General features: G+C 38.2%; 1 protein-coding gene and 1 pseudogene across 1 annotated transcript; one reads left to right on the top strand and one right to left on the bottom strand.

Moving 5' to 3' along the window:
- Positions 1-10363: 10363 nt before the first annotated feature.
- On the top strand, positions 10364-15741 carry LOC136247620 (uncharacterized). Its single transcript, XM_066039391.1, has 4 exons — positions 10364-10404; positions 14359-14447; positions 14506-14708; positions 14780-15741. Exons 2-4 carry the CDS (start codon positions 14361-14363, stop codon positions 15114-15116), a joined length of 627 nt encoding a protein of 208 aa, XP_065895463.1. The 5' UTR covers positions 10364-10404; positions 14359-14360; the 3' UTR covers positions 15117-15741.
- Positions 15575-16948, bottom strand: LOC136247619 (uncharacterized; annotated as a pseudogene).
- Between the last annotated feature and the right edge of the window lie 7174 nt (positions 16949-24122).

The raw sequence follows: 24122 nt of genomic DNA, 5'->3' as shown, positions 1-24122 counted from the left end.
AGAAGAGAGTAAGTTGGATCAAATAGAGTTAAGTACAGAAGAGATGTCAGATGTTGAATACTGCATAATGAAAGAGGTGCTAAGGAAAGTGTTTAAGGAAGAGTATTTGTCTTTAGTGAACCATAAACAATTGCCCACAAGCAGCAAGTTACTTGGACTCTGCCCAAAACTAGATAGTGAAGGTGTCAGATGGACGATTGACATACGCAGAGTTCCTTCCATATGGTATAAAGTATCCCATATTTCTACCCCACAAGAATTGGGTAACCAAGTTCATAGTCAAACACCATCATGAACTAGCCAGGGAATCATTGCGCTGGTACAAACTAAACTTTAATCTTTGTTGTCCACTAGATTTTGGATCATTTCTGAATGAGAAGAAATTATAGAGAGGGAAAGAGAGTGTGCTACTTGTAAAAGGAGAAAAGCTAAAGTAGCTCAACAGACTATGGCACTGTTACCACAAAACAGACTTACTACATCGCTACGAGCCTTTACCAAGACAGCTATTGATTTTGGGGGATTATTCAAGACAATGCAAGAAAGAGGAAGGCCACGACAAAATAGGTGTTTCTGTTTGTTTACTTGTTTGGCTTCCAGAGCCATAAATTTAGAAATGGCATATGATTTAGATGTGGACTCTTTTGTAAATTAATTGAAGAAGTGTTCCAGAGGAAATGTTGTCAGATAATGGAATAAATTTTGTGGCAGCTAATAAAGAATTGTGTGAGTTGTGCAAAGATCCAAACTAAGCTAAAGTAGCTGTAGCTGATAAGGTATTGAGTGGACATGAATCCACCTTACGCTCCACATTTCTAAGGTGTCTTCAAAATAATGGTAAAATCAGCAAAGCAAGCCATTACAGCAATACTAACATTTTAAAAATATTGTTAATTTAAAAATGAAGTAGGGACTCAGTGCAATGAAACAAGAGATGAATGACGGTGTTACAGTATAGCTCAGTGGGAAATCCCTACTTTGGCATTGAACAAAATAGTAATATAGCTAATGTGCCAAAGTAGGGACTTTCCCAATGAGCTATGCTGTAACACCATCATTAAATTCATCACTTGCTTCACTACTTTTTATTGCACTGGATCCCTACTTCATTTTTAAATTAACAATTTTTTAAATACTAGTTTGTTTAGTTGTTTTTTTTTTTGTTGTGGCACAGTTAGCTATAAACAGTGTAACTTGTATTAGTCCACTTGTACTCCACATCTGTAGGTATGGGAAAGGTAGATACCATCACTTATAAACATCTTTCCCATTTGCTCAGTGAGAAGTGGGTTCCTCATATTCTGGGGTTATGCTGTAGCTTGGGATTCTCCTTGCTGCACTCTTCAATAATGGGATCAGGGAATCGCCCGCTCTAGATGCAAGCGTCCCTGTATGCCTCCAGCCGTCGACCTTACTGCTGCTGAGGGGTACCTGTCTCATTTAGAACTATATTATACTAATTTTATATTGTGCTTGCTTCTTTTTCTTATAAAAATAACTATGTCGTCCAGAAAAATATAACTTGTAAATGTTCCATCATACTGCATAACTGTGTGTATTAGAGTGACTGTTGTATTAGAGTATATCTGCAGTCAGCCAAGGGTTGTGCAGCTAGCCAGACCAGTAAGGAGTGAAGTGATCTTGTTTATTGTTAAGCCAAACAGCTAGATTGTTAAGAGTTCGGCTACTCTTTTGCTATTATCTTTATTTGAGGGCGTATGTATGATCACAAACCTATCGCGAACCAGATCCCAATCGTGAAGTTGTAGACGTCTAGCAAGTTTAACTCTTATAGTAGTGCCGCGACCGAAGCGCTTCTGAAATCCAGCTCTGAAATAATTCTGTAGCATCTAAATATGCTGCTGAAAGAAAGCGTTAACGCGGAAAATTAACGCCTCAATATGGTTTCATTGGTTGAAGAAGGAGACAAGCAGCCTGATTGAGGATAAAAGAAAAGACAAGGTGTAGAGGGCCTACATTCGTCGGAACCCCAAAAGGAACATCCCACTGGTGAATTTGTTATTGTGGCGTAAAATGGTGGCCATGCGCTGCTTCATTTGGCCTCTAGCCTTGCGACTGTGGTCAGTGAGGCAGTCAGTCAGACCAAAATTCGAATTTTGGCGATTTTTATTCTATATCCAGCCACCTGTAATTTTATCTTTAGAGCATTAAAAATAATTATGGACATAACACACGTACATACTGAAAACTACACCATACTACTTATTACCTAATTATGTACTTATTACTACCTACATACTTAACTTAACCAATGTCAAAGTCAGGAAATTCGTCCTCAGCAGTAAGCGAATACTGGCGGAGTATCATTTTCGCATTGTACCTCCACAAAGTCACAGATAGTTGCTGGAGAAGTTGGCCCCTAGCAAACTTTCTAGGTAAACCGTTTCTAACAGTTGTTCTGTCAGCTATGGATCCTAAAATTGATAGGGCATATGGTGACCAAACACCAAAGGTCTCACATACAAGAGGGATAAAATCTCCTCCATTATCATTACAATATCCTGGTATTGGTTGTCCTTAGCTATCTCACCAACAGCAGCGGCCACCCCAGCCTGAGAAGAAGCAGAAGATATGACAGCAGACTGAGTGGAACTCCTGACGGAGAGATTAAAATAGGCAGGACGGCCAAGATGAAAGTCAGGGTGGTATATGTCGCCAGGACGAGATTGGTCAGATGAAATGCCTTGCTCCCTAAGAACACCAGGGTGATCTTGGAGCAAGGCATGGTGTACAACAGACACTAAAGCATTATGACGCTGGATCCTCAAGGGACCATGAGAGCACCCCAGCAGATGATCACCAAACTGGTCAATGACAGATAGACAAGTACAGAGTGGTAAAGAAGGGAACAAAGGAATGTTAAGCCACAAACGTAAAACTATAGTAAAATCGTGAGGAGGAATAGCTAGACCCAAAGCAGGCTGTGGAAGTGCTTTAAGCCAACCACTGCTGGTGCCAGAAGAATGTGATAAAGCACGCAGACGTGCTTGATCATGAATAGTGGAACTGCTTACAAGCTGTTTAAAAAGTGAATCATCTAAAATGGCTTGAAGGTCAGTTTGAGAGGAGTTATGCAACACAGAAACAGACATACCTTCGAAGAAAGCGAGGGAGCAATCCTCCCCGGGAAATGGCATAAAAACATCAAAAGTTTCCACTAAGCGCGACACTAAAATACGGGCAGAATTACAGGACCCCACAAATGCAGGAGTAGCAGAACGCTCAGATTCACGTAGGCCCAAGCCTCCTAACCTAAATGGCAAGGTGGCTTGTGTCCAACTACTATCAGAAATTCCACAACACAAGATTCTACTAAGGCATTCTCGCAACCTAAGGTCAAAATGTGAGGGAAAGGAGCCCAAAGAGGAAGATGGCACACAACGTAAAAGGTGAGTGACCTTGCAAACGCTAAGACAGCTCCTAAGCAGATGCAACTCTACTTGAGGGTCAACCAATTTATCCTGAATTGCAACTATTTTATCAAACTGAACAGACAAAAAGGCATCGTAAAACTGTGGAGGTCCCCAAATAGGAGATCCAAGAAGCTCCAAACCACTGTTCTTGGGGTTGATACGCTTGATGGCAGGATGAAAGTTAGGAAAAGAACTGTCACCAGAAGGCCAGTATAGTTCACACTTGGATAGGTTGATGTAAAGACCAAAACTGGGACCCAACTCAGTAAAATGTGAAAGTAATGCGTGAAGACAAGGTCTAGTACCTATAAATGCGCCATCATCTAAATACCACAGGTTAAGAAGACATGTTTCACTATAAGAGATGGAACGAAGAAATTGCACCAACACCAAAGAAAAAAGTAAGGGACCAAGAGGATCTCCCTGTTGGACACCTGTGGAAGCAAGAATACGTCTGTGGCCAAACCTCAGCTCAGCAGGTTGACTGTAGCACCAATACACCCAGGGGGAAATCTCTGGAAACTCTTTACACACACCATCAAGAAAAGCTGAGCGATTACATTCATTAAATGCATTCTTCATGTCTATTTTGAGTAGAGTTAGAGAATCATCATTGCCAAATTGTGAAAGAGAATGACGGACAGCATGGATAGCTGCCTCAAGACCACCTGGGATACCAACACCCACTTGACCATAAGGCCGTAGGGAAAAGTCAGAGAGAAAGGGACGAGCAAACTGACAGCACAGACGACTGGCAAGGCGACGAAGAATTTCACCAACTGCAATAGGGCGAACACCCCCATTCTTTTTCAGAAGAGCTGTTAAAGGGGCACCACACAACCAAGGGGCAAGCGATGGAGAAGCTTTTCCAGAAAGCAAAAAGTTCATCAGACGAGTGAGGGTGGTAAGGCAAAGTTCAGCAGAAGGTGCAGTGTGGCCACTGACTGCATCAAGAAGGTGTTGTGCCCATAAACCAGAGGCACCGGGACTGGTACCACGAGGGCCACCTGTAATTGTTTCGCTATGGTTGGTTAATGCTGTAGTATGTATTATATGGACTGGTTAAGTACTAGCTACCGACGTAGGCGGGGAAAGTTACGCGTGGGAAAATTTTCGCGAATCGCACTCTACTTTGTATACCGGCGTAAAAGTTTCGCGATGCTGATTTTGCACACTAATTTATTACTGTAGAAGCTAGCCGGCGTAAAAGTTTCGCGATAGCTACTGCAATCGCGAAATTCGCGAAACTTTTCCCACGCGTAACTTTCCCCGCCTACGGTATTCCGTAAACAGAGGAGGTTTGACGCGTTCACGTGAGATGTACATTTTCATTAGAAAATCTTCGTTTCAAGACAATTTTATTAAAACTATAGTGCATTTGAAAGTTTATGTATTTCTAAATCTAATAACGTGGCGGTCCCCAACAAACCCCGCTGATTTGGTAGTCTAGTCCTCGCAGACCCATTCTCCGGGGTGGCGTTTATCGATTAGAGATTATAAGCGCCCCCTCCGAAAGGGTCTGGTGAAATGCCCATACCATTTTTGTCCGAGAAATCGCCAACTCTGGCGAGTGATAATTGGTGTTTAATACTTACACAAGATTTTACAAAAGGTGACGATTACACAGTATTTATCATTTTATGGCTGCGCAGTACAGACTTTACAAAAGCAAAGCTTACCTCAAATCGTCACCTCTTGTGTAGTTATTAAACACGAATTATCACTCGCCAGAGTTGGCGATTTCTCGGACAAAAATGGTATGGGCATTTCACCAGACCCTTTCGGAGGGGGCGCTTATAATCTCTAATCGATAAGCGCCATCCCGGGTCTGCGAGGACGAGACTACTGATTTGGCTAGTAACAAAGCCAGAGTTTAAAGCGCCAATAAAATAAATTACGCAAAATATGTTTTGTAATACAGCGATTGCAGTGAAGGGGTCGTTGTTTCATTATAGAAAGCGTACGTGACAAGTCTGGTGAAGTTGTATGCATCAAATCACAATTATTTTCTTAATTTCACCCCGAATCTCAAATGATATACAACACACTAAATACTTAAAACCGGTATTTCTCGATACTTTTAAATAGGCGATAAGCCCGGTTTTCCCAGACTTATGCTATGCATAACTGAATAGTATGTTTTGATTGTAAGTCATGACATTTGTATCAGTGGATTCATGGTTCCTATACCAGTGAGATAACTATCACTTATAGATTACTATAAGACCATGTACAACTCCAAACTGATTTAGATAATCCAGCCAAATGGTGTGATGTGTGGCAACTGAAGTTCAATGTTACTAAATGTAAAGTGATTCACTTTGGTAGAGCCACACACAGCTTTGGAGGCTACTATCTTAAACATGTAACTTGTTAATCAACATCACAGAATTGACACTTTCCCTATAATAATCTAATACAACTTTTTTATCTAATACAACTTTTTATTTTATGGACCTTGGAGTGATGTTAGATGATCACCTTTCATAAAATATAGATAAAATATAGATGCTCTGAGACTGCATTTGATAATAATTTTAGTGTAAAATATACACAGGTAACAGCTGTACTTGTAAACTTGTTTTTATGTGGTAACTTGTTAATCAGCATTAATGACATCACAGAATTGACACTTTTCTAATACAACTTCTAGACTTCACACATAGTATGTCGCACTGCACTACAACAGCTACATAGCACCAAGAGGTTATAAACTAATATAAACTAATTACCCAATTAATTATTGTGTAAGTCACTACAGTGGCTCTGCACATGTGTGTCTTAAAGAGATGTTCCTTTGTGAGTGGATAAAACAAATCTTTTTAGCTGAACAATAAGTTTACGGTCCTGAGAATATTAAAGTATTATTAATGGGACAAGGTCCAGTCAGCAAATACCAATCAGTATTGCAACAAGCCACCACTATTCAATGCATTAGAGACAATCATCAACCCATTACAGTTTCAACTAATCTCACAGATAGGCAAGTAATGATCTTGTAGAACAGGGGCATGCCCCCCAGGAAAGTTTTGAAAAATAGATGCTAAACTACTGAAATTTCCACATATTTCTGCCTGTAGATATTTCTATCATTACATGGAATGAAGGTCACCCATTAAAAATTTTTTTGGCCCTATACTTACTAATAGTGTACAGTATGTATGTTTAGTGTACTTTTCCCTTCACAAGAGCTTTTATCCTATAAATACAAGCAAGAGCTCACAATAATATGAACTCTTGGTATATACAAGGTGTAACTCTACTTTCTGTGTGACAACAAGCAATATGGTATCTACATAGAGGACAAGCAGAGTGTAGAGAATTACAAAGCACTGTGCATCGGTTTAATCCTATGGTAAGCTCCTATTTATGATAAAGGTACTTACAAAACCATTGTGACAAACCACCACCCACATGCTCTTATCTCTCTATGATTGCTTTCCTCTTAGCATTCAGTGTACTGTAACAGCTACTGTGATTACCTATGTCCATGGAGGGGTTGCAGACTAGTGAACACCTGTCACTAAGGGACCATGTATTACATCACGTGAGATCATGTGATCACCACAATATATGTAGGAACCAATAAAGAGGTTCTAATAGATCTTGTGCAACAACAAAAAACAAGCAAAATCAGATGCACAAGATTTCCACCAATCAATATAATTACCTACAATATCACTTGTAACATTGTTCCAGTCATTAATTACTCTAGTACCAAAATAGTTGACCCGACATGAATGGTGGGCAGGGGGCTTAAGTAATTTATATGCATGACCTCTATAGTTTGTGTATTGTGGGAGAAAGTAAAAAAGTTGGAGTGATCCAGATTGAAGTAATCATTAAACATCTTGAAAAGAATTATTAAGTCACCACGTCTGTGCCTAGAGATGGTAAATTCATTGATGTTAGTCGATCTATGTAAGACTTGTCTCTTAAAGATGATACTAGTTTTGTAGCACGCCGTTGCACACCCTCAAGTTTATGTTGATCTAATACATAATGGGGTCCCCAAATTACATTTCCATATTCTGATATTGGTCGAATCATTGATTTGTACAATCGTGATAGTACAAATTCATTCAAATCGATAAAGCTTTTTTCATACAAGCCAATACCTGTTCACTTTCATAGATACTTCAGAAGCGTGTTGGTGGAACTTTAAATTCGCATCAAATATAATACCCAAGTCCTTATGACAATTAACTGAGTCCAATGAGACAACATTACAAGTACAGTTGTTACCTGTGTATATTTTACACTAAAATTATTACCAAATGCAGTCTCAGAGCATCTATATTTTATCTAATGAAAGGTGATCATCCAACATCACTCCAAGGTACATAATGATGTGTTCGCTACAGATAAAATTGACCCATACATATAGAGAGAGTAGTTTGTAGTTATAGGATTCAGGGACACAATACTGATGCAATCATCAGCAAAAAGTTTTAACAGATAATTAAAAGTTTTAGCAATGTCTATATTTTAGTTCAAAAACATTTGTGTACCCAATACAGTATGCTGAGGTACTCCAGATGTCACAAGGACATAATCAGATTATATGTCTGCATGCTGCAAACCACTTCTCAATCCAGTAGATAACTTGACTATCAATATGATTAAAAACTCTTAACTTTGTGAATAGGCATCAGTGTGGTATAGTACCATATACCTTTGAAAAGTGATATAACAACTTGTAGATTGCAATCTATTATAGGGATGACCAGCTTATTTTGAGCATAATAGGTGCCAGAAGGCATCAAGCATGATTCTAGTAAAATGGGTAGGATAATTTCTGTTTCCAGCAAACTTATAGTCTGCACGTGGACCAGACATGCATACATTTCATTGTATAAATTGCTCAATATATTACAATAGTCATTCATTCTAATGAAGTATGCCTTCAACATGCAGACTTATTTAATTTGAATGCATGGACCAATTTTGCAAATTCTGCAACCTAGTGGTAGCAACTGTAACTGCTATTACCAGGTTTTAAAGTTTAAATGTTAAGTTAATGACAACTTTCCATAAGTTACTGTATAACATACTTCAATAAAGTGGGAATAATATTGAGCACGATGAAATAATATTATATTGAGCATAACATTGAGCATAATGAGGGAAAATTTTGAGTAGTACAGCATAGCATAATAGGGAAAAAATGAGCATATCTTAATAGACTGGTCCCTACAATCCATATGAAAGTTCAAGTCCTTGGGATAACCAGCTCTAAAGCCATGTTGAATGTCAACCTTAGGGCTACACTAAAACCCCCTTTACAAATTTCTATAGCTATACTATTGCGATGATATAAACAATAATGTTAACAAAATTAAGAAATTATCATGAAACCACACTCTACCCGGGGAAAAAATAAAATAAAATAAATAAATTAAAATAAATAAATAAATAAAAACACTCTACATGTGTCATTTAACTTTTTCACCCCAGCTACATACAGGAGTCACTAGCTAGACGTTGTGACCAGTATAGGCGAAAACCGACTTGTTTTTCGATAGCGTCTACAAGGCTCCATCGTAATAATTTCTACCAGTCTTTAAGCAGCGTTGTACGTGGGTCAGTACTGTTGACCCGTTTGACCCACTGACCCGAAAAGTAATCCGGATGGGACCAGGATATGACCTGAATGTGACCCGGTTTAATTAAAATAGAGGCGTCCTCCAAGAGCTAGATTAAAAGTCCAAAGTTCCACTACATTTTTTACACTATTAAAAAATGTCTGCAAGAAGTAAGTAGCTACATATTATCAAGTGGATGTGGCTCCACGTACGTATTATCAAGTGGGGGTGGCTCCACGTAAGTTTACATGCAGCTACAGAATTTCCAGAAGTTAGTTACCTAGCTACATTTCAAGTAGCAACACGGATCTGGTAATGCATGCATGTCCACAGAGCACAGATGGTACAATTCCAATAAGTGGGAATGGCTCTACATACCCCGAAAAGACAGCAAAGTATATTCCTGAATGGTGGGTGTGGCTCCACGTTAGTGTCTTTAGTGTTTACAACTGCATTTCCATCAATACAATCGAGCTTGTCAGGGGCGGATCCAGGGGGGGGGGGGGGGGGCAGAGGGGGCACGTGCCCCCCTCCCTTAAAAAAAATGTATATAAGATCGAGATACTCTAATAGAGCAGTCAATCACCAATCACTCTAATAAAGCAGTCACAGTGTTCATGGGGAAGTGTAGCTTACTTAGGAAGCTATAAATAGGATTTTATTTTACATAACATACGTGATATAATATATTTGGTAAAGGATAACTAGCTATTATTGTTGTGACTTTTTTTTTTTTTTTTTTTTTTTGCTCTTCAACTTTTTTTTCAGCAAGGTGCCCCCCCTCTTTCCAGACTCTGGATCCGCCCCTGCTTGTTAACTTATAGTCACTCGTGATCTCATCCGGGTCAGACCCAGTTATTCATTGAAGTGGATAAGATCCACTTGACCTTGGACCGCAAAATGTGACCCAAATGACCTGGATAATCCGGATGACCCGGCCCACTTACAACGCTGGTCTTTAGCCCTCGCACGCACCGTGGGACGCCACTTCACCAATAACTACCAAAAAAAAAGTCGGCGAACCCGGAAACTTAGTGTTGCTGTTGCTCCATACATCTCGCATCGATAGCAATATACTTTATAGCCAACATAGCTAGTGGCTCTCTAGTAAGTATATAGTTAGCTACGAAATTGAATTTAGCTACATTAATTTCTTGAGGAACCGACAGGAAATTCATTGCTATTTACATTATAATATTATAAAATTTCGTGGATTTAAATCCAGGAACTTTACTTAAAATCCGTAAACGTCCGCTTACTAGTATATATTTTAAATCATTATATACCTTTATAAAATGATATTATTGTTATTACAAACGTCTTCGCCTCCACCTCGGACTTGTGCAACAACAATGATATCACCATCGTAACGTGATGAGTCCTAGGTATGATTATTTACGCGGTAATTGCTCCCTATACTTGCACAGAATTCATAATGTTACTAAATGCCTTGCAAATCACTGAAATGGTAGCTACTATTAAAGTCCAAACCATTAAATAATTGTCTAGCTAGACTACAGCTAGCTACGTCCACCGCATTACAACTTTCAGTAAAAGGAAAAATTTGCTACGTGTTCAGTAATTACGACGATAAGCTGCATACACTTTGTATGTAAGTCTGCCATCCATTTCTGGTAACCGGCCACCTCCACCATCTCTGTTGTTTGCGTTGATAGTGGGATGATTTCTTTCGCTGAAATCTATCAACTCCTTTTCAACTTGCACGGCATTTTTATAGCTTGAGGTCTCATACACTACTCTTACTTCATTTATCCCTAAATCTTTCTTGTAATCGTCCATCCGTGATTCCACCTGTCCGCTGGTCATGCCAATATACTCAATGGTAGCACCCTTCGAGAAATAACTACTTTGTGCCTTCAACGGACCTATGACTTGACTGGGTTGACCAGTTCTTGAGTTATCGAGGTAATCCACATAGTCACCCATGTCTAACTATCAGTCACTCTCCCTTGATATCTCTGGTGGTAGCTAGCTACAGGATAACGGCGAACTGGTATAGAAAGCTAGCGGGCTGTGCAAACTCGAGCTTACAATAACATTCTGTTTTTATAACTGTTTAGAACGATAACTTTTACTCCACAAAACTCATGCAGATCCCGTCAAAAATTAATTACACAAATTTAATTACGCTAAATACTTAATCGCAATTTCGCGGGGGCAAAAATCATTGGCAGGAGGATTCCGTCAAGGGGCTAGCTATACAATTGTATGACTTATGCAGCTATTTACCAACATGAAACTTATGCATTCGTCATGCTGGTTCTATTAAGTTTTCAAACTATTGTACATACAACACTATGCCTATACGCGTAGCCATCATCTTACCCTCATACCCCCACCTTCATTAATCAATGCTAGACGATACTCTTATTTTGTCCGTGTTTGCTTTGTGTAGAACAAAGTACCAATCATTATTCTGGGAATTGAGAGCCGTTCTGTTTCTCGCCACGCTATTTACAGACACTTCTGTTGTAATTTTTAGTGTAATTTGTTGTTATTGATTTGTTGTTTTGTAGATGTAATTATAATCTAATCCAAAACAGCCAAGCTGTAAAAAAACAGTGCGGCCCTCAAAAAGGCTATGGTGAAAAAAGATGTGAAATCCAAGGTGGCGGCCAAGAAATGGCTGCGATGGTAGGTTAATGGTAAAAATTTTAATAACAACAATTCAGGTGAATTTTGGTGCTGCTTGGTCAATTGGCACAAAATTAGGTTAGGTAATCCTAAGACTGCAGCACATGTTGCTGCAGACCTTCAGTGCTGGTCACTGTAAAGCATTAATACAATAAATACTTTAGGATTAAGGAAGAAAATCCATCCCTCCTGGAGGAGACTGAGTGTGGCCCCGACTAGACATTGGGTGACCTGCAGTTCGATTCCTGGGGTTGGAGGGATTTTTTTCCTTACTTTGGCCCCTTTTCTGTTACACCTTTTCAGCTATAAGTCACTAAGTCTAAGTCCTTGAAATTAGGTTAGGTAGTCCTACAGACCTTCAGTGCTCAGGGGCGGATCCAGGGGGGGGGGGGGGGGGGGGGCCTTGGGGGCTGAAGCCCCCCCTTCATATTTAGGCTTTACTTGATCAATATGCTGAGTATTATAATGAAATTTTGTCTTAGCATAATTATATGATCACTAATAATACAAATACTCATAAAACCACCTTATAAACGTGAAGCCCCCCCTTCATATTTAGGCTTTACTTGATCAATATGCTGAGTATTATAATGAAATTTTGTCTTAGCATAATTATATGATCACTAATAATACAAATACTCATAAAACCACCTTATAAACGTGAAGCCCCCCCTTCATATTTAGGCTTTACTTGATCAATATGCTGAGTATTATAATGAAATTTTGTCTTAGCATAATTATATGATCACTAATAATACAAATACTCATAAAACCACCTTATAAACGTCTTTCCAATGTATTATCAGTGGATTTATGCTAAAATTTACGCAACAAGGACCCGAATCAGCATTGGAGGTTTACAAGATCGAGATACTCTAATAGAGCAGTCAGCTAACTACTCTAATAGAACATTCACTGGAAACATGTAGTTGGTTCTGTTATGGAATTTTTCCAAATCTGCCTGCACCTATACATGCAATGAAATGAATTGGTCTGTTTAAGGGCTTCATTCATCTACTTGTGTAGTTAATATGTATGACAATGCTTAATTCAGGTTCACAATTTCCATTGAAAATGCTCTCAGATTCAATCTTGTATTGTTCAGATTTCAAAATTTTCCACTTTCAACATTATTATTCTAACATGCACCTATTCAGTGTTGTGCAATTGTGAGAGGGGTGCATCATGTACTAGGTTGTCTGTACCTACCCAAACTTTTCCATTAGCAAAATGCTTCAGAGAGCCATACCTATAATCTAAAGGCAGTATATAAAATATCTACAGGCAGAAAATATTATGAATTTTATGTGGAAATGTTTCCAAATTGCAGTGTTTTAGCATCTATTTTTCAAAATTTTCCTGGGGGGGGGGGGGCATGCCCCCAGACCCCCCTAGTTCCAGCATGCTTTGCATGCTGGGAAGTGTGCTTCGCTACCTCTACCCAAGAGATTAGTACCTTGAGTTAGCCCCCCCCTTTTATAAATCCTAGATCCGCCCCTGGTGCTGGTCACTGTAAAGTATTAATACAATAATACAATACAATACAATACAAAATTTACCTGAATTGTCATTATTAAAATTTTTACCATTAACCTACCATCACAGCCATTTCTTGGCCGCCACCTTGGATTTCACATCTTTTTCACCATAGCTTTTTTGAGGGCCGCACTGTTTTTTTTACAGCTTGGCTGTTTGGGATTAGATTTCATTTCTTTTTGTATTTGTATACCCCAAAGCCGGCCTATGGCCGGCTTTGGGACTTTTCTAACCTATCTTTTTTTCTTTTCCACAGGAAGAAGAAAAGATGAAGTGGATGTACTTTAAATATTTTATCAGTAAATGTACAAATTATATATATATATATAATACATTATAATATGATTACAGAAATCTCCATGGTGGTATTGATTACAGAACTCTCCATGGTGGTTTCTTTGTAACTGAATACTCTACAAGGTGACTTCTTCTAGATGCTCTCTCTACAGGGTGAATTGTTTGTAGCTGAATTCTGTACAGGTGATTTGTTTGCAGCTGAGCTCTTTACAGAATGTAGCTGAACTCTCTACAAGGTAACTTCTTCTAGCTGATCTCTCTACAGGGCGATTTGTTTGTAGCTGAACTCTCTACATGATGGTTTCTTTGTAGCTGAACTCTCTGCAAGGTAACTTCTTCTATTGATCTCTCTACAGGGCGATTTTTTTGTAGCTGAACTCTCTACATGGTGGTTTCTTTGTAGCTGAACTCTACAAGGTGATTTCTTCTAGCTGAACTATCTCTTTCCATAGTTGCATGAATTCCCTACATGGTAACTTCTTCTAGCTGATCTCTCTACAGGGTGATTGTTTGAAGCTGAATTCTGTACAGGTGATTTGTTTGCTGCTGAGCTCTTTACAGAATGGTTTCTTTGTAGCTGAATTCTGTACAGGTGATTTGTTTGCAGCTGAGCTCAGAATAGTTTCTTTGTAGCTGAACTCTCTACAAGGTAACTTTTCTAGCTGATGTCTCTACAAGGTCACTAATTTGTAGCTGAACTCTCTACATGGTGGTTTCTTTGTAGCTGAACTCTCTACAAGGTAATGATGGAATTAACAATTACACAAAAAGAAAGCCTGGAATACTAAAGATTTCGCCTCCATATAGCGACAATTTTATTCCTATTTTGAGTCAATCAATCTACCCTACAGCAATGATGGAGCTGTACAATCCAGAAGCACTGACTCTTCAATATCATGACCTTCTAACTGAATGTGAGAGAGCCATTGATACTATCAAGGTGTGTCATGCATGGCTACCATTTTTCATAGTAATTCTGTCATTACTGTATGCTGTAGGTGACTGCTGAACAAGTTGCAAAATTAGAGGAAGTGACCAGGGGCCAGTCATCAACTAAGAGTTGGTTTGTACACAGGGCAGGAAGGATCACTGCCTCAAACTTTAAGGCAGTGACTGCAACGAGCTTACTTTCACCTTCCCAAAGTTTAATCAAAAGATTGTGCTATCCAGAAGCTCATAAGTTCACAACAAAAGCAACAAAGTGAGTAGCTAAATTTATAATAATTTGTCATCTGATCATGAGTTATATGTGCATTTATACATACACAATAGGTGGGGTTGTGATCATGAAAAGGTTGCCTTTGATGCTTACAAGCAACAAGCCATTACAAAACACAAAAATTTTCAGTGCTCTGAAGTTGGCTTGTTTATTGATGCTGACCGGCCATATTTGGGTGCGTCACCTGATGGTTTGGTAAATTGTTCATGTTGCAAAGATGGGCACGGAGTGCTAGAGATCAAATGCCCATTTTGTTTTAAGGATGCATTACCAGATGATACATCAGCTGATACAAACTATTATATGGAGAAAAATGGTGATGGAAAATGGAAATTAAAAAGAGAACATGCTCAAATGCAATCAAGTTCAAATGCAAATGACTATCTGTAAAGTAACATATTGTGATTTTGTTGTGTGGAGCGAAAGTGGGTTTATTATTGAAAGGATTAAGGCAGACAACGATTTTTTTGAACAAAAGCTAGAATCACTATATGACTTTTTTGTCTATGGAATGCTCCCAGAAATCATCGGGAAGTGGTACACAAGGAGACCAGTGGCTGACACAGCAAATATTGTACCAAGAACAGTACCAACTGAAGACCACCTGGATTGTGAAGATGAAGACATCACAAGATTATGGTGTTACTGTCAAGAACCAAGCTTTGGTGGCATGGTATTATGTGACAATGAAGAGTGTCCTATAAAGTGGTTCCATTTTGACTGTCTACGGATCAGATGCCCCCTAAAAATCGTTGGTATTATCCATCTTGTCGAAAGCTGCCACAATTTACCAAAGGTAAAGGCTCCAAAAAGAATCTCAATAAAGACTCAGCTATAAATCCTAAATTTTAATCTTGACTAACAACTGATGGATACAAGTTTACACATGCACAGCATACACTTACAATTTTATCAATGGTACTGTCATTTTCATCACCAACAGTTAGTCTAATTGGTAATGTTCCTTGTAATATAGTGTACTTTTGTTTAAGAACACCTATCACCCTCTCTACATGTATTCGGACTACAGACAATTCTCGGCTCCAGTCGACTTCTACTTTCTCTAGCTACTTCTTTCCCTTTGTGAAGGGAGGAATCTTCACTTCAGCCATAGCCATTCTTACATAGCCATCACATGTAAAGCCTCTGTCAGCTAATATCACATCACCTAAATAATTAGCAGTGTTGTAAAATGCACAATGATGGTAATACATCTTAACTGGAAGCAAATGTTGAATTAAGCCAGATTGTTCAGTAATTTCTTTATCTGACATCCGCCCACCAACACATTTTGATATATGAGAAATTGTTCCTTGTGGAGTAATTCCAATCAAGAATTTAATAGTGGAGTGATGCTTGTAATTACTCCAAACTTGTTCACGTGCCAGTAAATCTGATGGTCTCTCTATGAAAATTTCAGTGCAGTCCATTATAACTGCACACTTCTTAAAAAACTTTCTGAATGCTGTGGGCATTGTTTGACGTAGAGTATCTCTGTCAGGCCATTTGATAAAAGGAGCAGTCTTCACAGCCATTACATCCAATACCTGGTGAAAATATCTAGATACAGTGCTACAATGCACCCCAAATCGGAATGCAAGGTCTTCATCCATTAAATTTAGGCGAAGTTTCATGAAGAACATGATTAAGATAGACATTTTTGATAATCTTGTGTTATCATGTAAGGCTGATGATACAAGGTCAAACAAAGCCTTAAAAACACACCACTCAGCAATACCTGTAAAGACTAAAGTCATAATCTACATTATGGCAAAAATATGTGTTAACTACCTGTGTAAAATTTCAGTAAGTGATCGCTCTGTTGCAAGTGTTCACTGGATATGTGAGTTCTTTCTAAGTATGATACTTTCATTTTAAGCTCATCTTTCTCTTTTCTTAGCCTGTCATTATCCCTCTGTAACTGTATGTACTCCAGCATGAAAGCATCATCTGTCTGACATCCATCACTCGTGGTTGTTTTGGTGGTTGTACTAGCTGCTGCTACAGAACTAGCATTGCCAACATCCTCAGAATCAGAAACAACTCTCTTCCTTTTAGCCCGTTGTTCAGCCCTATTGTGCCTTTCTGGGTCAGGAACAGAAATTTTATGGCCCATGTATAAAGTGGGTACCCAGTCAGGATCAGTTGTTTCATAGAGTTGTGCTGGCTTACCTACAAATATAGCTAGCTAGTTAATTACTGATAACAAGTATATAAGCATGTCTAGCTAACCTGACCTGAAGTGTATAGAGCACACACGAGAAGATGTTGTGGGTGTCCAACCTTCCCTATGTATACTGACAATCCAGCCTCATTGATAGCTGTTCCGTTTGTACGCCCTGGGTTGTGCGGATAGCAGGTATCAAGCCAGTAGAAACCTTCCGTACCACGTCTTTTACAACCTACAACGCAGCAAGAATTCACCATTATCACTGAGATTACCACTGAGATTACCACTGAGACTCGTCTGTATCACAATTACTATAGGTAATAAACCTACAACTACGGGTATTTATAGCATTACGCGTGCCTCTTTTGCCTTCGAAGATGGCGTATAGCAACAGTAACCAGGACACACCCTCGTTTGCAAAACCTCTATTAACCAGGTGAAGAATTCACGTGCAAACTAACTCCGTTTGCGTTGCGGATATTATTGGGTTATGGATTGAAGTAGAGACAAAGTTCACAAACCTCGTCCAAAAAAAATTTAGCCCGGTCAGAGAGAAGAACCATCAGTATTATTGATGACACAAACAATTACAATCAAATGAATAATAGATACATCCCACGTTTGCAGCTCTTGCAACCAGACAAAGAAAGTTGCAGGTCTGAAATTTTGCATGCAAGAGTCTATGACCTAGACCTCTCCAAGGGCACAGCACTGAAAAGCAGGAATTTTCTTTGTTGGTTGAAAGAAAAACCGTGTCTGATCCGATGGTGGTAGAACATTTGTGGCTTACTCTGTTTACACGGCTGGCGTGTGATATACAAACCGCTGTTTTTTTGTTTTTTTTTACAGTGTATATAAAGGACATTACAGTTGTAGTAATAGGATGTTATTTAAGGTTCCTTAGCTCGACTTTGCGTCAGTTCGCCGTTATTCTGTAGCTACCACCAGAGATTATAAACATTGATAAAGGAAAGTATATAGGCTAGCTATAAAGCAGATTTGAAATGGCTACCGAATACTTCGATAACTCAATAACTGGTGAGCCCAGGAAAGTCATAGACCAACTGAAGGCAAAATGTAGATATTTCTGCAAAGATGCTACCGCCGAGTACATTGGCATGACCAGCGGAGAAGTGGAATCACGGATGGACGATTACAAGAAACATTTAGAGATTAATGAAATAAGAATACTCTACTCGACCCCAAACCGTGAAGATGCGGTGGAAGTTGAAAGGAAGTTGATAGATTACAGCAAAAAAAATTCTACAATCAACGCTAACATAAATAACGGTGGAGGTGGTCGACTTCCAGAAACTGGTGACAACACATACCAAGTGTATGCAGCTTATCGCCGGTTATGATTAACACTTGGCTAGCTAATTTTGGTAGCTACAACTTCCTTTTTACTGTAAGTTGTAATTAATGCGGTGGATCTAAAACTATTAAATTTTGTATTTTAATGGTGGCTACCATGCATGAGCCAGTGTTTTGCAGACATTTTAAAAATATGAATTCTGTGCAGGAAGCAATTACCGCGTAAACAATGATATTATTTTTAGTATTTACGAGGATGATATCATTTATTATTGCTTTTTTAATTTAATTTTTTATGTTATTACACGAGTCCGAAGACGTGTGTACTAACAATCATACTAGTATACAAGTATAATTATTTCAAATTTTAGGGTTAATGAAGTAAATACTATACAAGACCTCTAGCTATAAAAATGCCATGTAAGTTGAAAAGTAGTGATAGATTTCAGTGAAAGAAATCATTCCACAAAATCAACGCTAACAACAGACACTGGGCAAAAAAATGACGTGTCAGCTTGTAGCACATGAACATAAAAATATGTACATGTGTCATTTCAGCAACATTTCATATCAAGAAAATTCGTGGATTTCGGTGGAGATTCCTGCAGAGGATAGAGAAAGATTTACTGCATCTAGAATGATGCTTGAAATGAGGCAGTGAAGAAATGTACATTTCAACACTGTGAAATGCATACAGCATGTTAAAAATCCTGTAGCTGAAATCAACATTTTCTATTATTGTGCATCTACCTTATAGTGCACTAGTAAGTTACCTAGCAATGCCTTGTTTCTGTGTTGTATTTGCTATCCACAATACAGTATACTGTATTTCATTAAGAAGCAATAATAGCACGTCGTTTGTACAACAACAAGATGATTGGCTATGTTTCAGTTCACAGAGTTCTTGATCTTGATCAAACTTGACCAGTAATCTTGCCATCATGAGGATTCTGAGGGATGTTGCATTCTCAACACCGCTAATTCCCACTGTAGCTAGATACATACTTGCTGTTCTACTTGCGTCAGTTGAGTGAAGCTATCTTCTCATAATCTGCTTCATCACTAGCTAGTTCTTGACTGTGTGTTATAGCTAGCATCTATAAAAATTTTGTTACAATAAAATATTGCAGTATGGCAATTCTTTTTGTGGCAAACTTTAAATTAATGTATAGAGTACAGCGTTTCACAAGATCCAGCCATGATCACATGTTTCTCCACTAACGAACTTCGATAGACATCCACAAAATGCTCATTTTTTCAAGAACCATGCCAGAATTTAATTCGCGATTTAATCTACTAGCTACCGCAAGCCATCATCAACAGTCCAAGTTTTTAAAGAATCAGTAGCTAGCTACATTTATCACTTCCTTTGATAACTTTAGCTAGTGATGTTGATGGAACCCCACTGCCATGCAATGATAGATAATGGTAGCGAATCATGAATTAGCCACATCTGCTTACCTCACAGCTGCTACAAATGCAGCTCTTCCTATGTCTTCTTGCAAAGTTCCCTACTTTAGTCTAGTTTGCACTTGCAGTCATCTATAAAGTAAATTTAACCAATTCACTGTGAGGTAGTGTACTAGAGATGATGAGTGCTTTTGACATGCACCCAGCTGACTCTCAATCAGGGGTGCTATCCTCTATCCCTTTTTCCAGCTAACAACCTTATTATTTTGTAGCTGCCAATTGTGTGTAGCACTGTAGTTAGGTTTAGTACTGTAGCTAGCTACATATAGATACTGTAGCTTAAGGTTATAAGTAGCATAATATAATTATATGCATGCCAGCATCCAAAATTTATTTATTTTTATTTTACTGCTTTACAGATCAAGTTAACACACAGAGAAACATTGGAAAAATCAAGGGTGAAAAAAATTACAAGATCTGAGTGTCAGCTGCCGTAATAACTTACTAATAGAAAAGTATACTTACTTACTTACAATTATAATTAAAATTAACTACATTACAAAGTGTTAAAGTTACATGAGTGGGGAAGCTTACTACAATTTCTACAAGGACATAAAAAATGCAAAGTACAATTATTATAATTAATGTCAAAGTATCTATAAAATGTTTCCATAGAAAATTAATCAGCTTTTGCTTGATGGTAGGGAGGGAGAGAGATAAGTCAATGATAGGCAGTACATTCCACAATCTAGGTATTCTAAAAAATATGAATTAGCTACAATAACATTGTCAGAATTTCTGTGGCATAACTTGCTGCTGGAAGATCTGGTACAGCCATTATTAAAACAAACATGGGTAGATGCATTGAAACTATTTGTGGGGGTATTCAGGGATTTTATTAGAAAAATAACAACATGTAGCTCAAGAACATACATTACAGGTAACAGTTTAAGATGGGTCAATCTTGTTTTATAATCCATAGTATAATTGTTCAAAATGAATTTGGTTGTGTGACGTTGGATTCTCTCAAGCAACAAAATGTTCTTTATGAGATAAAGTCGCCATAAGGCAGAACATTATAGAAGTTTGGACCTCACTAACGTTAAATATAATGTTTATTTTAGCTAAAAATGGAAGTGGTGTTCTTAAAAGTCCTGCGAAGTAAACCAAAGGTCTTGTATGCCTTGGCTACTGTAGAATCAATATGACTAGACCATGTCAAATTATCAGAGAAAACTATTCCAAGGTCATGATGTTCAGTGAAATTAGATAACTCAATTCCATCGATGAAGTAATTGGTAACATGTGAATTGGCTTTAAAATGTAAGACGACACATTTCTTAATGCTGAATGAAAGATGGTTATCAAGACTCCATTCGTATAGTGAATTCAAGTCATTTTGAAGTAGGTTGGAGTCTGTGAAAGAATAAATTGCTTTAAAGCACTTAAGGTCATCTGCAAACTTGAAAATTGTTGAATTTTCAACTCTATTAGATATGTCATTAACATAGATTATAAACAGTAGTGGACCCAGGATGCTACCCAGGGTTACACCAGATTTGACAGGTAAAGAACAAGATATACTGTTATTAACCAGAACACATTGACTACAATCAGACAGATAGGACTGTAGCCAAAACCATACTCCACCTATGATTCCAGCAGACCATAACTTCAACAGCAGTTTAGAATGTGAAACACTGTCAAAACAAAAACTTAGCTGAAATCAAGGTATATACTGTCAGTTTGATTTCTGCTTGAACAAAGATCATCAAATATAGTAACAACTGTTGCAATGAAGATTTGTTTTTCCAGAATCCAAATTGATGGCATGATATGGAGTCTGAATAGAAATCAAGGATTTTGTTATATACCAATCGTTCTAAAATGTTGGATACATTGCATAGTAAAGAGATAGAGCGATAATTTTTGACAGTAGATTTATTGCTAGACTTAAAGATAGGAATTATGTTGTGGCATTTCCAGTCACACCTTTTATCAAAGACAAAGAAAAAAGATAATGTAGAGGTGTAGTCAATGAGTCAGCACAACTATTTAGGACTTTAGGTCCAATGTTGTCTGCACCAACAGCTTTAGAAATCTGTAAAGATCTTAACTATTCAAATATGTCTTCGAAACTGAGAGTAATTTCAGAAATAGTAGTAAATGGAATGGACGCCTCTTCTAAGTTTGGTAAAGAGGTGGAAGTATCAGTAAAAACAGAGTAAAAGTATTACTTAAACAGTTCAACCTTATCTTCATCTGACACAGCTTTTACAGAATCGTTGATTAAGATTGATGGAAGGGATCCAAACTTAGTGATAGACAAAATGGTGTCACTGGCAACTGAGAGATGATATCTACCAACGATATCAAGATAACAGTGACAACAATGCTGTGACAGTCTTTACTTACAGGTAGGTCTCTCATGGAACACAAGCACTGTTCTAGTTCTGGATGACAGCAAACCGGCTTCCTTCGATCTATAATTTTATTGCCTCGTTTAGCTGCGAAGAATAGAAACATGCAGTGAATGTGATTTGTGTGCAATCTGTACATGTATTCATACAGTTGGTATAATATGAGCATGAAAGTATATTTTTAGAGCAATGACCTCATCCCAAAATGATCATAGCTATGTGCAGCCATATAGCTAGTGGTCAATGAAAGCAGTAGGTACACTGTAGCTGATTAGATTGTCCACATCATCAAAAATATTCATGTACTTAGCTAAATGCATTCCTATCAACTACTAAGTCAGCCTTTACACTACACTAGCAAAACAAAGCCAAACACACACACAAACACACTATGAACCAGAACTGGGGCATCTGTGTGCTAGCTACTCATGTAGGTGCTAAGAGTCATCGCAGGCACTCATAATCCTCCTAGGATAGGACTATTGTATAACCCACAGAAAGGTGTACCATATCTCTTGGCAGCCCAAGTCCTACCTGTTCCTTCACCCACTACACTGTACCAGAGCTACGGATGGTCTGCTTCCCCAGTTGTCACCAGGTTCGATTCCCATTTAACAACTGGGTAGACTGGAACAATGTGAGTAAAATTTCTTGCTCAAAGAAATAGCAACAGCAATTGGGCATCAAACCTGGCTGAAACCTTTCAATTACTAAGCTCTGACCACTTGGCTATGCTGTCTCATTTACTCACACACACACGCACACGCACATGCACACGCACACGTACACACAACATTAAATAAACCACTCAGTTTAGGATGTACCTGTCACAGAAACATGCAAATTCGTTCCTGTATCAAAGCACTAATTGTTTCTACTAAAGGTAATGGATACAGACTATTAGTACCTACAGTATTATTTGTGATTCAAAATGTCTGTAAACCATGCTTGCATGTATGGGTCAAAAGCAATAACAAAGTAAAAAGTCTTTCCAAGCATTTCATGGCAACACAAAGACTAACAGCTGTTGCTTCAAGCCACTAAATGGATGTAACCATTAACACTAATGAAATAATATGCTGTGGCGGATACCCAGTATGCAGTTATGTACATGTGTCCTGCTTAACTGTGTTAGTCGTAGCTGCAACTTTATACCCCAATGTGTGTGTTTAAAAGGTGCCAAGATGTGTGAAGCATACTGAGTAAAAGCTCTTCAAAGCAGGCACTGATGTGTAACATAGTAATCTACTCTGTGAATTTAGATTACATTCTATTTCAATCGAATTGTAAGACTATGGAATCATCTACCTGTTATAACCTTATCTTTACCACCTTACGTCATCAAACAAAAGCTCACAAACATCTATGGGACCATTTTACAGTTAACTTCAACTCTGATCAATCCTGTTCATTTCATTTCTGATGTCCATGCCCCGATGCTCAAGACGACTAATCTCCACCAATTTTCTCCCTCTTTAATGACACTGAGCTACAAATTCGTAATAAGTACATAGTTAAGTAATAAGTAATTGTAATGTAGTTAATGTATAGCTGTACATTTCTGTTTGATGCAGGTTCTCCTGCTTCAAAAAGCATTATAAATAAAATAATAAATAAGAGCCTCTGAGATTAAAACAACTCTTATCTTCCTATATGTTTAAATTAAGAACCCTATAATTTAGATTTATTTAGTGCCTAGTGCATCGACACTCTCAGGCCTCCTTATCGATATCACCTCTGTAAAGTAGCTGTCATAAGGCTGAATAAGTATACTATAAAGGAGGTTTATTACAAGTTTAATCAAAGGTTAAACAGTGTTAACTCGAAGGTGGCCATGGAAACATCAGACTATGAGACCCAGGTTAAACACTATGCAGGAAAGGTGTAAGTAAACAACTAACTATAGGGTTAGCTTAATCACTATACATTGTGGTGTTCATTAGAAGGTACCAACAACAGGTTTGAGGTGGTAACTGCCTGTTCTAGATCATTCTATGCCATAGTAGAGCAACAGTGGCAGCTAAGGAGCAGCAGTATCAGTAATTGTTTGCAGTGCTGGAAAAGTTTTATCCCACCCAAAGC

This window comes from Dysidea avara, chromosome 2, assembly GCF_963678975.1.
Source record: "Dysidea avara chromosome 2, odDysAvar1.4, whole genome shotgun sequence".
NCBI classification, from domain to species: Eukaryota; Metazoa; Porifera; class Demospongiae; order Dictyoceratida; family Dysideidae; genus Dysidea; species Dysidea avara.
Note: the sequence above shows the minus strand (reverse complement) of the source record. Positions and strands in the feature narration are given on the sequence as shown.

Bases quoted from the DNA above. Each gene is read 5' to 3' on its own strand.
- LOC136247620 (XM_066039391.1), top strand. From the start codon at position 14,361: ATGATGGAGCTGTACAATCCAGAAGCACTGACTCTTCAATATCATGAC. The intron at 14,448-14,505 runs GTGTGTCATGCA...TGTATGCTGTAG, and splicing joins GAGCCATTGATACTATCAAG to GTGACTGCTGAACAAGTTGC. The intron at 14,709-14,779 runs GTGAGTAGCTAA...CATACACAATAG, and splicing joins TTCACAACAAAAGCAACAAA to GTGGGGTTGTGATCATGAAA.